Source organism: Parambassis ranga, chromosome 2, assembly GCF_900634625.1.
Source record: "Parambassis ranga chromosome 2, fParRan2.1, whole genome shotgun sequence".
In the NCBI taxonomy this organism is placed as follows: Eukaryota; Metazoa; Chordata; class Actinopteri; family Ambassidae; genus Parambassis; species Parambassis ranga.
This window is the reverse complement of record NC_041023.1, coordinates 20,194,999-20,210,550: the sequence shown is the minus strand read 5'-3', so window position 1 is coordinate 20,210,550 and position 15,552 is coordinate 20,194,999. Positions and strand designations below refer to the sequence as shown.

At 44.2% G+C, this 15,552-nt stretch overlaps 1 protein-coding gene across 5 annotated transcripts in view; it reads left to right on the top strand.

Moving 5' to 3' along the window:
- foxp2 (forkhead box P2) overlaps positions 1 to 15,552 on the top strand; it is a 92,981-nt gene that overhangs the window by 51,739 nt on the left and 25,690 nt on the right. For all 5 annotated transcript variants that reach the window (XM_028399139.1, XM_028399138.1, XM_028399136.1 and 2 more), the window contains 4 exons: positions 2,735 to 2,824; positions 11,450 to 11,587; positions 13,045 to 13,134; positions 15,142 to 15,331. In XM_028399139.1, coding sequence (XP_028254940.1) covers positions 11,468 to 11,587; positions 13,045 to 13,134; positions 15,142 to 15,331 — 400 coding nt within the window. In that variant the 5' untranslated portion in view covers positions 2,735 to 2,824; positions 11,450 to 11,467. The remainder of the gene's footprint in view (positions 1 to 2,734; positions 2,825 to 11,449; positions 11,588 to 13,044; positions 13,135 to 15,141; positions 15,332 to 15,552) is intronic.

Here is a 15,552-nt window from a genome sequence, read left to right as displayed (position 1 = left end):
TGGTCGCTCCGTGTTATTTTCCCTCCTCTTATTTTTTTTTTTTCCTCTTTTCCAACCTCAGTGATGGATATCAACATCAAATATGCCTCTGAGTGCCTTGTTATTTATATAGCAGGGCCTGGCTCTTTTTCTCTCTCCCTCTCCGTCTGGCTTGCTCTCTCATTCTGAAGAATGTGTCACATTGTGCTGTTTATACAATGTGTGCATTAATAGACCAGGGGATGTCATTTTTCCGTGCATAGCAACCCAGGTTAAATAGACGGTGCGTCTGCACTCGTCTGTGTTTTTGTCCGCTCCAGCAGCTCTTCAGCAAACTTTTGATGACTTTCCTTGGCATTTGGTGCTTTTTGTGCTTTGAGATGGGCTTTAGCTTTACCATCCCTGTGGAGTGGGAAGTGGGTGGCACAAATTGGTGCTTTTTACTGTAATGGCTGAATACTCAGAGCTGGCAAAAAAAGTGAGGGGACAGGACTTTTATTCCTCACGTACCTTCACCGTCACAGACTCTTTGAAAAAAATTGCTAACTCCACTTCCACAGGAGAGGTGACAGACAGTTTCAAGACATCACTCTGGAAAAGTTTGGCCGGTGTTGATAAGGTCTGTGTTATGTTTGGAGAACTTCTCTTTATGCAGTCTGAGCAGACTTCTTTTCTAATAAGCCTGGTGTAGTTGATCTCTCTGCTTCACCCCCTTTGCGTCGCCTCTCATGCCTGCACCTCCCTCGATATTTACTCGGCATGGATATTGGAAACGCTGTTAAAAAACATCTCTTGACCGTGTGTAATATATCGAGTGGCTCTCTTGACTTTGGGTATAACACAGCGAGTCATTATTGATTCACACATGGATAAACATTTTCCTCTGACAGCTACCTCGAGCTGCACTCATCAAGCTAACTACTGTGTGCAGGACTCAGTAAGCCTTATAATTACTTTGATTCACCAATCATGGTGAGATTAATTAGGCCGTATGTTTTAATTAGCAACATGATTGGCTGCATTCAAGGAATTTGTGTTGTCTGTTTTTTTTGCGTTCAGTAAATGGATGCAGAAGTCAAGATGTGTTTAGGGTTCCCTCCCATAAACAACTGCAGGTGTGTGATCTGAAGGCCAAGGCTTAGCTTACACACACACACATAAACCATTGGCGACTAGACTCCTCTTACCAAGGAGACAGATCAATGCAGTTAGGACTCAGTGCCAGTGTAATGTGTTTGTTTACTTGAGTTCAGAAACCCTGGCTCCTCCAGAGCAGCCAGACAGACCCCCACCTCCACACACCCACCCACCCACACACTCCACACCACCTCCATGTCTTCCAGCCCTCCGTCCTCAGTTCTGTCTTTTCATAATTGATCAGGGGGGGGATGCGTTCCCTGAGGGGTTAAGACATGGCAACTTTCTCTCTCTCTCTCTCTCTCTCTCTCTCTCTCTCTCTCCTGTCTTCTCCTCTTGTTTGCTCAGGATCTCAATGTACTAGTTCAAACATTGTTCCCACCAGCTGGCAGAGCTGCGCCATATGCACGCCCTGTCAAGGCAGCTGTTGTCATGGATACTGGCAAGCGCCAGAAAATAAAATAAGCACCCCTGATTCCTGAAGAAGTGTCACTCTCCATCTGAGTTTTCTTGCTTCTCCTCCTACTTGTCCTCTTCTTTTTTCATCAAAAAACAACACACCTGTGAAGTTGTTGTGTTGTGAGGGTGCGCACTTCCCGCCCCTACCCCCACTCCCACCCACTCCCACTTGATGCTCGCGGGCCTGAAGAATACATGGTGTATACAGTTGCGTTGCGCTGCTGCAGCAGCCACAGCAGCAGCTGTGCACAGTGTTCTGTGCTGCCAGACTCTTTCATCCATCTGCTCTTGAAGAATTGAAGTGAAGCTGCTAGCCCAGCTGCCACCATACCTGTGAAGCAGGAGCTCGCTCGTCACACACAAACATTCAGCACACACAGCTGGGCGGAAAGGGAGGGGATCTGTAATCCCATCAAACCCTAGAGAAATAAATTACGCCACATCCCAGCCTCTCTGATTCTTATCGTCTGGCAAACACATGAAAGGGTGTTGATGACATTTTTTTTACAATTTACAAATTTGTCTCTAATATTTTATGTCATGTGTAAACAGTTGTGAACTAATTTCATCAGGCACAGAAAGGTCTCTCTTTCTCTGCCAATCTATTCATCTTTCTATCTATCACGCATCCTCTGCACATAAGCACCCTTAATGCATAGTGTAAAACCTGCACTGCTAGTTAATTCACTCTAAATGTAATCTGATGTTGATTTTGTCAACTTTAATTACAGCTCCCAGGGACACTTCACATGGTGCTGCCTCTACTTCAAATTGATATTATGAATATGCAAATGTGGCAGTAATTTGCAGAGAGAAGTGGGTATTTCAGTTGAGCACACACTAGACAGGTCAATTCTACTCTGCCGTTTTTTTTACTGCCAACCAACCACCCCCTCCACCACCCTCCTCTTCATCTTCTTCAAACTGTATTTATCCTTGATCACAGCTCTGTGAATTGTTACTAAAACACCGGTGTCGGTGTGAACCGGGTGATATTTGACAGTCAGCGATGACTGGTTTTGTCTGTGCAAAATCTGAGTTATTTCTCCTGGAAACCTAATAGTTTATTGTCAGCGTCTCTCCCTTCATTCCTCCTCATCCTTCTTCCTCTTTGTTTTTATTCACACTGTCTTTTGTCTTGTGTTCTTTTCTTCTCTAGGCCCTACAAGCAGCGAGGCAATTACTCTTGCAGCAGCCAGGCAGTGGCCTGAAATCTCCAAAGAGCCAGGACAAGCAGCGTCCACTGCAGGTAAAGCAGCTCGCCGTCTAATCTCTTAAGTCCATCCATAATACATGCCCCTCCGAAAAGAAGATTTCCTCTGTTCCGCAAAGTGTGTTTGATTTGCCAACGCAATCCTCGGACCTGCCACTGGAATCTTAAAGGTGGTCGAGGCCGCTCCCACTGGAAGCTGAGCGACACAGAAAAACACAACATAGGCGAAATATTCATCCAATTAAAAAGCACTTGATGCATATTGTCCATCAAACTGGACAATAATACAAGCGTACCCAAAGGTTGCATGATAGGATGACAAATTGGAGGTCCTCTTTGATCTTTATGCTTTTCTACATTAGATCCATAGTGTTGTTGACGCAGGAAAAAAAAAATCCTGAGGATGGTTATTATTAAGACATGTCAGCCTGACGAGCAGCTAATTTTAACTGCCTGTCATTTCCACTCTTCAACGCTAATTTACCTTATTGATTTGTAGGGCTGTCTATTTCTGTTGTCAGTGATTTGGAAAAGGTCACACTTGTACACATATGTGCACGCACAAACAGTTTCACACCACACTCATACATACATGCATTAACACATTGCCTGCAATCCTATTTCTTCCCACTGGTGTTACATTTTTATTTATTTATTTTTTTTACCTCCTTCCTTCCTCACACCCGCAAGTCTTTTCATTCTGCTCGTTTAAGTTGGTTTTTCCTGCTTCAAATTATGTAAGCACCCCCCCTCCCCTTTACTTCACCCTTCGACATCTGCTCTTATGTTTTTATTCCAAGTTTTTTTTTCTTATTTAATTTATTTTTAGCCATTTGAAATTGAAGTGTTGGAGTTTGTGCCCTCCACTCGCCTAATAAGTACTATCAAGGAGCGATGGTTTACCTCATTAGGAGCTCTGTGCATTTCATTAATGACAGGGAAATTGGCGTTAACCTCACCCGTTGATATTTTCACAGAGTCTAACAATGGCGACACCTTCAATTGGAGTCACACCCCTGTGTACCTAATTACTCAAAGAGATAAGGTTGGCAAAGACTCAGCCGGGTTTTTTCCTTGGACTCTGTGTATTCAACTTTAATGGCGTTGGAATTACTTTTAAAGGGTGTTGACTGATTTTGTTGTGTATTTGTTGCTTGGAGAATGAAACATTAGCATTTGCTGTGGCTTATTGCTGACTCCTGTGTTTGAGGAAGATTCAAACAAATGGGATCCTGATCTACAAATGCCTGCATAGTCACCAAGTACAATACAAGGCTCGAAGAACAATATTGAACCAGAGCTGTGTGGGTGCATGATAACCGTCAGCCCATGTCCAAGCCCCTGCCCAAGCCCCTGCCTCTAATAACACCAGCGGATGGTAAATATTGAATATTTACATTTGCTTACTCCATCCTTGCCTCGTTGACGATATGAATCAATATGAATCGGAGGACCTGCCGATCGGCCTGTCCTCAGCTCCCAGCTAATCCATTTGTTGATCCAGCTTTTATTAACATCCTCACCTCTTTGTTCCAAAAAGTCTCATTGCAGAGTGTCATAGGAGAGGCACCGCTGTCTCTCCCAGTCATACACATCATCATCATCATTTCTACAGTGCTGCTGTGTGCACTTGAATCCGCTCATTTCGAATGACATTTTACCTGTAATACTCCATTGTGCAAATATCAGCATAAAGTAGCAGAAACTCTTACTTGATTAAAATGTTTTTTTTTATTATTGTTTTATTTCTTTCCTGTTGTCAGTGTCAGATTTTTTTTTTTAGTCTTGCGGGAGTTTACTCAATAAAGCTGCATTATTTACCTGGATTATGAGGCCACAGCGGGTGCTACAGTGCAATATTTTATCAGCCTCCCAGCTAGATAAGAGTCAACTGCAATCAAGCTACATGTTTTCCACCAGAGGAATCATGCGGATTGATCCCCTTGTATGATTAGTGCAGTAGAAAGTAGGAAAAGGATTAAAATTACCATGACATCCTGCTTATGGCAGAGATACTGATAAATCCTCTGCCAGTCTTTTTTTTCCCTCTTGTTCACGGTCTTCGGTATTTAAGAGGGAGAAATGATCCATAGATCATGGCATGTAAATTATTTAGTACACAAGCATCTAAGTGCCTCAGCTTGCAGTTTTAATTACTCGTATTAGCGGCTAAAGGCTCTCGCCTGACTAATTCTATCCGCTTGCTCATCGCTGCTTCTCAGGAGTTGATGATGCGGAGGCAGGCAGCTCTGGCATTCACATGCACACACACTTGCATGTTAAAAAAAAAAAAAACAGTTCCACAAACACACACACAAGCTGCTTTTCCACATTTGCGTAATGTGACAGGTCTATTATTACACAGTAAGCCCATGGGAGCACTCAATAAACACCTATTTCTTCCTGTAAATCCCCCTGCCTCCGCCATGCTGCTTACACGGCTCTCCCAAGGCACACAACACCCTCTCGTCTGTGCTCCATTCTCCCCTGCTCTTCTCTCCCCTCGCTCTCCTCTTCTCTATGGCAATATCCCCCTTCTGAAAGGCATTTATACACTGACATTTGGAATACAAATAAAGAAACGCGGACAAGGAGAGGCGGCGAGGATTACAGAGGCCTATGAATCTGACAGTTGTTTCTCCGTACATAATGCGAAGCCCTTACAGCTCTCACGCACAAACACAAGCACGGTGAAAGTTTTGCCTCAAGTGACTTTGTTGTAATGGCGTTACTTAGTGACAGATTGATATATCAAATAAATGACATTGACCTATCAAAACTTTTGTCAACACTTTTTTCGCTCCGGAAAATGTGTTGAAACATAGTTTGCTTAGCTTTATTGTTTACATCCTCTCAACAGTGCACTGTACCCAGCACAGCTGAGCAGATGCGAGTGCAGTCATTAATGCTAACTTTCTCTTTTCATAAGCCATTGTGCCTCCCCAAAATTGGTATCAGACTTTAGCTTTGGCCCAACATCCCAGAAAATCAACCAGAACAGGTGGTAAACATGGCCAGCTCACATCTCCTTCTAACATGTCACCCCGAGGCTCCCATTGTGACACAGCCACCACCTTTTATATGTCAGGGGGCCACATATAAAACAGCCAGCACGACCTTCCCTCCAACCCGGGGCTGGGAGTGTGTAAGACAGAGGTGGGGTGAGAGCAGCTTGACAGTGTTAAGGTGACCCCTGACCTCTCCTCCCAGCAGTTAACGTCCAAATCTAAATCATGCAAAACCAGAGAGCTCGCCTCCGAGCAAGTGTTGCGGCTGCTGCTCTGCCCCGCCCTTTCACACTATCAAGCTGTGAGTACCTTTTTACAAGACTAATAACCTCAGACCCATCTGTGCAACACTCAGCTCCAAATATGAATGAAAATATTTAAGGTTCTATGGTTGGATCGTGTTGGTTTAGCCACGTTTTCTGTAAATTTGCTGCTCTCTGCGCAGGCCAGTCAGGCTGGCTGTGGGCACTGGGCCATTCCACGAAGTGTCACATTTTTAAAGGTCAGGTCCACACCACTGAGCCAATATCATCTCAATAGCAGCACTCATCTGCTTATTGGCTTTCATCTGCGCACACACACACACACACACACACATATTGTAGATGCAGGGAAAAGGGCTGTGACGCTAGGCTCCAGTATAGGTTAGCTGACTCTGGTGTGCGTGGCTAAAGGATGCTAGTTCACATTTACATTTATGAATATATCTTTCCGCTGCATCCCCTCTGGTTGGATCTGAAAATAGAGAAAAATTATCACAGCACAGGGGGAAAATATTATGTTATTCATGAGGAAAACTTCTGTTGACTCTGAGAGTAAAAAAGAAAAAAAACGTCAGCACATTTTAAGTCAAACACCCTTGGTTACTGCTTTTGTAACCAGAAAACAAGTTTTTTTTTTCCTACATCCCATCTCTCTTCCTCTCCCCCCCCCCCCCTGCATTTACAACACCTACAGGACAAGATTGCTAAATTGCGAGGACAGAGCAGGTTCATCATTGTGATGCAAAAGAAGTTGAAATGCAACCCCAAGGCGAGGTAGCTGAGTTTGGGGGATGAAGAGAAAGTGAGAGGGAGGGATAAAAAAAAAAAAAAAGTAGCTCAGACCTTTGATGTAGCAGCAACAAATTTACCTTGTGACAGAAGATACATGGCTGCAATAAACGAGTTATACCAGCCCTTACACATGCAATCAGATGATTCTGGCCAGGGTGTTAATTGGATCCTAACCAGCAGATCTGATACGCCTGGGCCCCGGTGGTGAGGGGGAAAGCCTTTCCAAGTGATGAACTATAATTCACTGAGCTGCTTGAAGCACTTGTAATTTACTGTGTGTCACTGATGAAGAGGCTGATCCAGTGGAGGCCATATTACCTGCAACATCAGAGGAAAGTGCCACCCCCACCCCCCTCCTCTTCCACCTGCTCGCTCACTTTCTTTCTATTTCAGCTCTCTCTGCACTTTTTTCTTTTAATTCCCTCCCTCTCACTCTTTCTGTCATTTACTCTTGAACTCCTGTGCACCTGCGGGGAGTGAATTGTGCCAGTTTAATGATAAAGGTGCGACAGTTTGTACTGATAATGACACAAACAATGTGCACAAAGGTTGTCGTGCTGCCACTCTGGTGTATACTACATTCACTGAGGCTTAATCAGTGACTTTCTACATGTAGAGATAAATCAATATGGAAATTGTGCTAAGCCCATCCCAATCTCCTCTGGCTTTTTATTAGAGGCTTTTACATGATGGGTCTTTATGTTATGATAAATTGCACTTCCCATGCACTGCTATGGAAATTGATTTAGGAAAACATTCCGTAATCTACTTAGCTTCACTCCTGACAATCTTGAGTATTGATCTCTCTAAGCTGACGATACTACATGCATTTGAGTGAGACTCACGTGGATGTAATTCTACATAGTAAACACATTTGAACTTCAGAGTTGGACAAGATTGCCCTGTTGCCTTGGTGGTCCTCCAGTGGAGAGTCCCGGCTATCAATAATCGTGTGGCCACATTTGGCAGTAATTGGCTAGTAAATGAGCAGTGTCAACTGAAAGGGAGTTAAGAGGTCAGAAGTCCACAGGCTACGATGGGGGTCTGAGCATGTGCGCCCTCCTGGGATGCTCAGGAGATTGAGATGAAATAGGGATTGGGGAGGGGTGTTGGAAGGGCTTCTACCCCCTTTTTTCCCTCCTTGATTTCTTAATCTCTTTTTTCTGTGTGTGTGTAAAATGAGGCTTAATTAGCACTGACTCTCCTGCCAAGGATCCAAGTAATTACCGACTAGGACCCTTCCATTTCTCGTTGCATTTATCTTAGTGTCTGTTCAGTCCCCTGTCCAGTGCTTACAGGAAACTCTGGTCCGATGTTTATGGCTGCCATCTAATCACCAGTTCCCTCCTGCTTATTACAGCTAAGTGATTTGTATGGAAGGAAATCAAATAAAAAGGAATCCCTAATTGTTATACTGCTTATCTCCTGCTGTAGGTAATTTGTAAAAAAAGATATAATGCCACATAGTGGAGAGAGTGTGCATTGGTCACAGTGGAATGAATTATAATGAGAGACTTGGGTGCCAGGAAAAGATACCTGTGCTCTCTGTGACCTTTTGCAAAGCATTGGAAAGGCTGGTTGGTGTGACACGAGTGGTGTAATGATCTGCTTTTTCTGTTGAGGGCCCAACTAGTGTTTTTACATCATGAGCCAATTTAAAGGTCCTTTGTTTTGCTCTCCAACTTTGAGGTCAAACCACATGGCTTCAAAGTTCATGTCAACACAGCTTATCGTTCTTTTTAGGACAAAGGACATAAACAAATATGGGTTCGAATGAGGAGCGCAGCACCAAAACAAGCACACGTGTCCGGGTTATGTTTAAAAGTCATTTGCAAAGAGGTTCTTTTTCCAAATCCAAATTTGCACTATTAAAAGCAAACCCTTTTCTGTTATTAAGGCCTCCAGTGGCTACATCAGCTGCAGCTAATTTCAAACAATTTATTAAATCCTATTAATATTTTGTGTGTGTGTGCAGCAGAACTGGAAATGTATATCCTTTTTGGATTACAGAGAAAATAACAGAAGCACACACCATTTGGATATCAGCGTATCCTCTTCTGCAAAAGAGAGTCTATTCGCGGTGCGTGGATGTTTACGCCGCTGCCAATGTCTACTAAATGCTCATTAATTTTATCCCTTCGTGGCAAAATCATTTCAAGGAGAAGCAATTCAGCCTCCTGTTCCTTTCAATTCACCGCTCACGTCAATCAAGCCCTCCTGCAGTATCCTGCAGAATGGAGGTGTTATATTCCTGCAATTATCATGTCATATACTCGAAAATGTAAATGAACGTGTGTGTAAAATTAAATTTATGGGTTGTCAGTGAAGAATAAGAACCAGGAGAGCAATTACTTATCTGCTTTCATCTTGGAGCCTCTGATACGTCAAGCAGAAAAGCATGCAGTTAAATGCTGGAATTAGCATTGTGCTGCACCTCACAATGGACCTGGGCCAGTGGCTTTTCTACCCCTCTCTTTATTTCTTTTTCTTATTCCCTTTTTTTGTTTGGGCCAGTGGTGAAGTGAAAGCGATTATCCCCCATTACGGCTCTAAAAAAGCTAAAGAAAGGAGCATTCATGACCTCCTTGTGTTTTATTTTTCTTATTTATTTGCTTCTCTTTGTTGAAATCTTCTGCATTAGATATGTGTTTAAAGTATATGTATGCAGTTCTACTGAACATATGCACGTGCATACATTTATGTTCAGTCCTGCATCCTCTTTGTGAACCAAAACATCTTTGAGCCAGCATCCAATTAATAGTCTTAATGAGTGCATCTCTCATGTTGTTTCTCAGCTGCTCTTGTCCCATTGTAATGGCATCCAACACAAAACCAGGAGTGACTGCAGGGGTAATTACTTACCTAGCAAATGTACCTTTAAGGGTTAATAACATTGAAGGTGTAAGCACAGCATTTGCATAATTACACACGGACTGTTTAATTTGCAACTTTTGACGGCTTTTGTTCAGCACCTCGCTTACTGTGAATGCAATTTCTCCTGTAGTCGTGCATAGAGAAGGCCAGAGAAGAAAAGAGATGTACCACAACATCCTCCTCCTCCTCCTCCTCCTCCTCCTCCTCCTCCTCCTCCTCCTCCTCATCCTGCTCCTCCGCCTCCTCCTCCTCCATCCTCCATCTCTTCCACCTTAGATGGAGTCCCTTCTCTCTAAGACCCTAATGAACAATGGAGGCAGGATTTGTTTGAATATGAATATGAATGTGCGGCGGGGCCGGCTGGAAGTTGACCTTCAGCTGTGATTTTCAGTTCATCAGGATTAGTCAAGGCGGGCGATCAGGAGCCACTAATGCATAATGACTTCTAAAATGAAAAATGTGTAGTGACCATGCAAATGTCTCGGCTAATCAAAGAGGGGGGAAAACCTGGGGTGGGGGGTAGGCGTTGAGGAGAGGAGAGCTAAACAAGGACGTGTCAAGGCCTGACAGAGGGAGAGAGAGACAGAGAGAGAAAGAGGAAGAAAGAGGAAGAGGAGGGAGGGAGGGAGGAGAGACATGCATGGAAAGTAATCAAGCCAGCTTGATTAGCTGGCGATGAGGACAGGGATGTCTTATTGGCCCCTTGACACGCCATATAGGCAAGCTACTGTCAGCTCTATGCCAAACACTGTCGCAATTAGCATCAGTGAAGGTGTTACTACATGTTGATATTTTAATTGTGCATATAGAACAGTCTGCTACATTACAGAATGCTACATTAATACACTATTTGTGATTACTTTACATTTTAAAGGTCACATAGAAAGAAAGAGAGACTGTGGTCGAGCTGTTGTTGCAGTGCATTGGACACTTAATCACTCACCCAACTTGACTTATTATCTTTAACTGAAAGTTGACAAAAAAAGTTGTTTAGCAGCCATGAAGAGCTACCAATGTGCACACATACAGAAACATATCATCTTTCTATTTATCTGCTGCCAGAAGTCATCTTAAAAGAAATTTGGTGGAGGTACACCATGTGTATCTGTTTTGTTTTGTTTGATAGCTCGTTTTTTTAACACCATGCGATTTTATCTTAACAGACACCAGGAGCTGCTTTTAGAATAATGTAGTAGGACACTCCCTCCTATTTAAATTGAACAATTTCTGTCTTCTTTCCCTATTTTTCCACCCTTCCAACATATAATTGCTTAGGATGAACCCCAAACTCCCCACCCCATCACGCTGATTGTCCCTGCCACGTGTCCACTTCATCAGTGTAGTTTTAATCAACTTTAGAGCTGTGCATTTTCACGCTGTTTCACAATAGCAGTACTGATAGGCATGCTGAAGTGGGGGAGTTCAAGGGTCCTGCTAATTAAGGTCTATGTCTATTTAAATCCCTTACTTCTCCCAGCGGGGTGAAGGCAAGAAAATAAGATGAGCAACATAAAGGCACAGCACCCATCTGTCCTTCAGCGTCTCCTCTAGGCTGCCAAGCGTCACGGCCATGGGAGGCCTGCTCTCCCTACCTCTCAAACCACCAATTACTACACTCCCAGTAGATCCACACCAATTCTCTGATGCTCTATTTTACAAACTTCGCTCTCATTGTTTACCCTTTTCTCTCCTCTCTTTCCTCAATTTTCCTTCTCGTCCTCCAGGTTCCAGTATCGGTGGCCATGATGAGTCCCCAGGTGATCACGCCGCAACAGATGCAGCAGATCCTCCAGCAGCAGGTGCTTTCCCCCCAGCAGCTCCAGGCCTTGCTCCAGCAGCAGCAGGCTGTAATGCTGCAGCAGGTACAGTCACAACATTTTGACACAAACACACAACATGCAGATGCACACTCACCAAACCAAGCTCCACCACTGAACTGGAGAGACCCGTACAAATACACATTCAACACACATCCAAATCTGAAGGCTCTTTTAACATTAAAACCCTTTACTGTCTGGTATGTCTGACACAACCCTGAGTCATTCTTATGCCCATGTATTACAGCAGCACCAGTCACACCAACTCACCACAGCTCTGTGTCCTTGACACGCTTACCAAGAGGAATCTGAAATTGACGTACTTGTTCGTGTCACCTCTAATTAACTGTCTCTAGTGTGTCGCTGGTTCAATTCCCTGACAGGCATCCATCAGGGACCGGAGAGAGTAGGGCACCGTTGGGTTGAACAGCAGAAGGATGAGTGATGGGTGACGGATGATGTAATATTTTGGAATCAGCTTGAGAAAAGCGCACACTAGGCACAGTCTCATGTCAGAGTTGAAATGCATTTCTCATTCATAGATTTGATTAAGGCAAAGAGAATAGTTTAATTAAAAGTGTCAGTCATTCTGATTATTCCTCTTCATTAGGAGCGCGCCCCGACTCCAGATTTGGTTTCAGCACAATCACATGCCTTTGCTCAGCCTTTTCACAGCAATTAAAGGCACTTATCTGCACATTTGACTCAACATTTTCCGTTTTTAGATCTAACATTGCAAAGCTGATCGTCTTGAATTGAATCTGTCACACAGAACATGCGTCTCAAATCCTAAATCAACAAGAATCTTGAACATCAGCACACATCTATTGTATGCTGTGCTGTTGATTTATGTTGTCCCCTTATTTTTTCAGTCTTTTTTGTTAAACCATGTAGATATTATATTGGCATTTTGCTCAGAAGTGGGCTTCACAGTCATAGACTTTGCTACTCAGGCCATGTACTGTACGTGAATAAAAGCTGAAATCATAACTGTCACTTTTGTGTGTGTTAAAGGAATCAGTTCAATGTAGCGGGTTCAATCCTGAGAGAGTTTACTCTGTTTATTTCAGCCACTCTGCACTCTACACTCTGGCAGCCAAAGGCATAGTTAATATGATGGATTGTTGTCCCTACAGAACTGCGGGACTATTAAAAGTCCATATGAAGAGAGCTGTGAAAGACAGCAGGGATACACATGCCAAAAGCAGTACAAAACGTTATTGACAATGTGCAACAGTTTGTGCGTAACAAACCATGTGACAACCAGCTGAAGCTATAAAGTAGTGCAGGCAAGATAAAGAGGAAATGTCTCGTTAACTGGAGGATCTGTGAGGATTTTTGCATGTAAATCAATTGGAATTAGTCAGTCATCCTCTAAGTCGCATATCATAGATCTTTGAGTAAATCTGCTTCGTAGCATAGGATTATTTAGGACGATATATGTACGTGAGACAGCCAGCAAATGTGTATTTACTCATGTGTGATTGTGTTTGTGTATACAGCAACACCTGCAGGAGTTTTATAAGAAGCAACAGGAGCAGCTCCATCTGCAGCTTCTCCAGCAGCAACACCCTGGCAAGCAGGCTAAAGAGGTGGGTACACAGCAAATATGTTTACAGCACACACACAAACAAACAAAGCCACACATAGGAGATAAAAAGGTGCACATCCTCTCACAACAAAAGAAGTGGTTTAATTTAATAACACGACTGTTGTTGCTACCTCCGTGCAGTATAAAAAGAACCCAGGGCCTGACTCCATTAATAAACTGAATCAACACACAGTATGTATGCACACATATACTCACTACTGAGAACCAGAGACAAAGGGTCCTGCATCCAACTCGTTAATGAACTCTTTCTGTGGGCGTACAAACGCACACAAACACACGTGCCGCTGCTAAAGTTGCAATGTATGGCGCTCATAAATCACAGTGACAGGCAGCCGGTTGACAGACATGGCTCTCTGTCTCGTTCTCTTTGGCTATCAGCGGAGAGGAGACAAGCACGACAGCCTTAACCACATTTGTGTAACTGCGATTGTGTTGAACCGATAGAGCCGGTGTGTGTGTGTGTGTGTGGGGGGGGGGGGGGGCACATCCAGACACACACTGCAGGTAAATTGATCAGAAAAAAAAGGTATCACATAAACAAACTCTTCTCTCAGTGTCTCCTCAAGCAGCCCATTATGCTGCCCCTACAGGAAGTAGCAACTGACCTCCCGGCGGCTTTGTTTCTGTTTGGATTTGCGAATAGAGTTTTTCAGGGGCCTCGCCATCAAATATGGAATAGAAATTGCTCCCTTATTTCTCTTGAGGCAGGGTGGTGGTGGTAGGGGGGGCAAACCACCACATCCCTCCACCACTCCATTATGCAGCCTGTTTTCCAGTGAGTGCATCACAACTTTTACCCCATCACCCAGTCCCTCCACTCCCATACTCTTCCAGGTGTACCACAATGCAAACAGAAGCACATGAGCATGACATGGCTGTATGCTCGCAGGTTATGTTCACATTTCAAGCCACATTGTTCAATTCTGATTTCTTGATGGTTCACAGTCGGATGTTTTGCATGGAGCCTGCATCTGACTTCGGCTGCAGGTGTCATCTGCATCATAAACAGCAGAAAATGTAATATTGGTGAAACCTGGCTACCACACGTGTATGGATTCCACATTCTTTCGATTGTCGATTAGAATTGTATTTGGGTTGTTTCAGCCTGGCAGCCTTAGACATGTAAACAAAACCTTTTTACATAGCAGGCTAGGATTAATTCTCTTCAGTCTAATAGGGCCTGTTGATCATACATTTCAGCACTGCTTCTCAGCTCCTTTCCTAAAATTTGACTTGTTTTGCAGCAATGACAGAGTTTTTTATTTTGTTGTTGTTTTTGTTGTTGTTGTTTTGCACAAGGCTTATGCAATTGCCTTTCTGGCCCAGCGATAAACAACTCTGTAAGGCAGCAAGGAGAGGGAGTGGATGTGGGAAAGAGTGGGCGGAGGGGACAGTGGGTGTTCAGTGCATATGTGTGTTTGTGCTATGCATTCACACGCATGTGAAGCTGTAAATCTCTCGTGCTGCCAGTTCCCTCTGGTCACATAAGCTGTAACAGACCATCAGTGAAGGCGAGACAATTAACTATCAGGGGTGGTGGCGGCAGAGAAGGGGAAAGGGGGTGGTGGGGGGGGGATTATACCAGAGGCTTAGTATCATATACACAATCACAAGCCACATATACACTGACAGGCTCGAGAGCTGGTATATCAGCATAGCTTTGTGTCTGTTTGTGTGTGTGCTTGTGGACTTGGACACACAAAATGAGAGTGGAGCAGGCAACAGCACTGTGGTACAGCCCAAAAAACAGGAGTGAGCGCAGACAGGGAGGGAGAGCGTGCAAAGAGGAGGGAGAAGAGAGGTGTAGCTAAGGTCACAGCAGAGGCGAGTGAGTACAGACTCTGACACGACACAAACACTGCTTCCGACTTCCTCAGTTGTTAATTCGTCTGTAATTTTCCCTCCTCTTTTCTCCCCCACTCCTCTCCTGCTCCTCTCCTCCTCCTCCTCCTCTTCCTCTTCCTCGTCCTCCTCCTTCTCTCTATAGCAACAGCAGCAGCAGCAGCAGCAGCAGCAGCTGGCCGCCCAGCAGCTCGTCTTCCAGCAGCAGCTCCTGCAGATGCAGCAGCTCCAGCAGCAGCAGCACCTGCTCAACATGCAGCGACAGGGCCTGCTTTCACTGCCTGGGCCTGCTCCAGGCCAAGCTGCCCTGCCCGGACAGACTCTGCCCCCACAAGGTAAGAGAAGGAGGAGGGGGAAACAGAACTAGCAGGAAGAGGTAGCACCGTTGATCTAGAGCACATGACTTGCAGCAGTTGTAGTAGTAGTAGTCACATACTTCCTGTGTTTTGTCTTTCACTGTCCCTTCCTGTCTGTCCTCCACTCCTGTGCTTTGTTTTTTATAATTAGTATGCACCTGTGTCACTGTTGTGTTATCTCTAAGTATGTCTTTATGTCT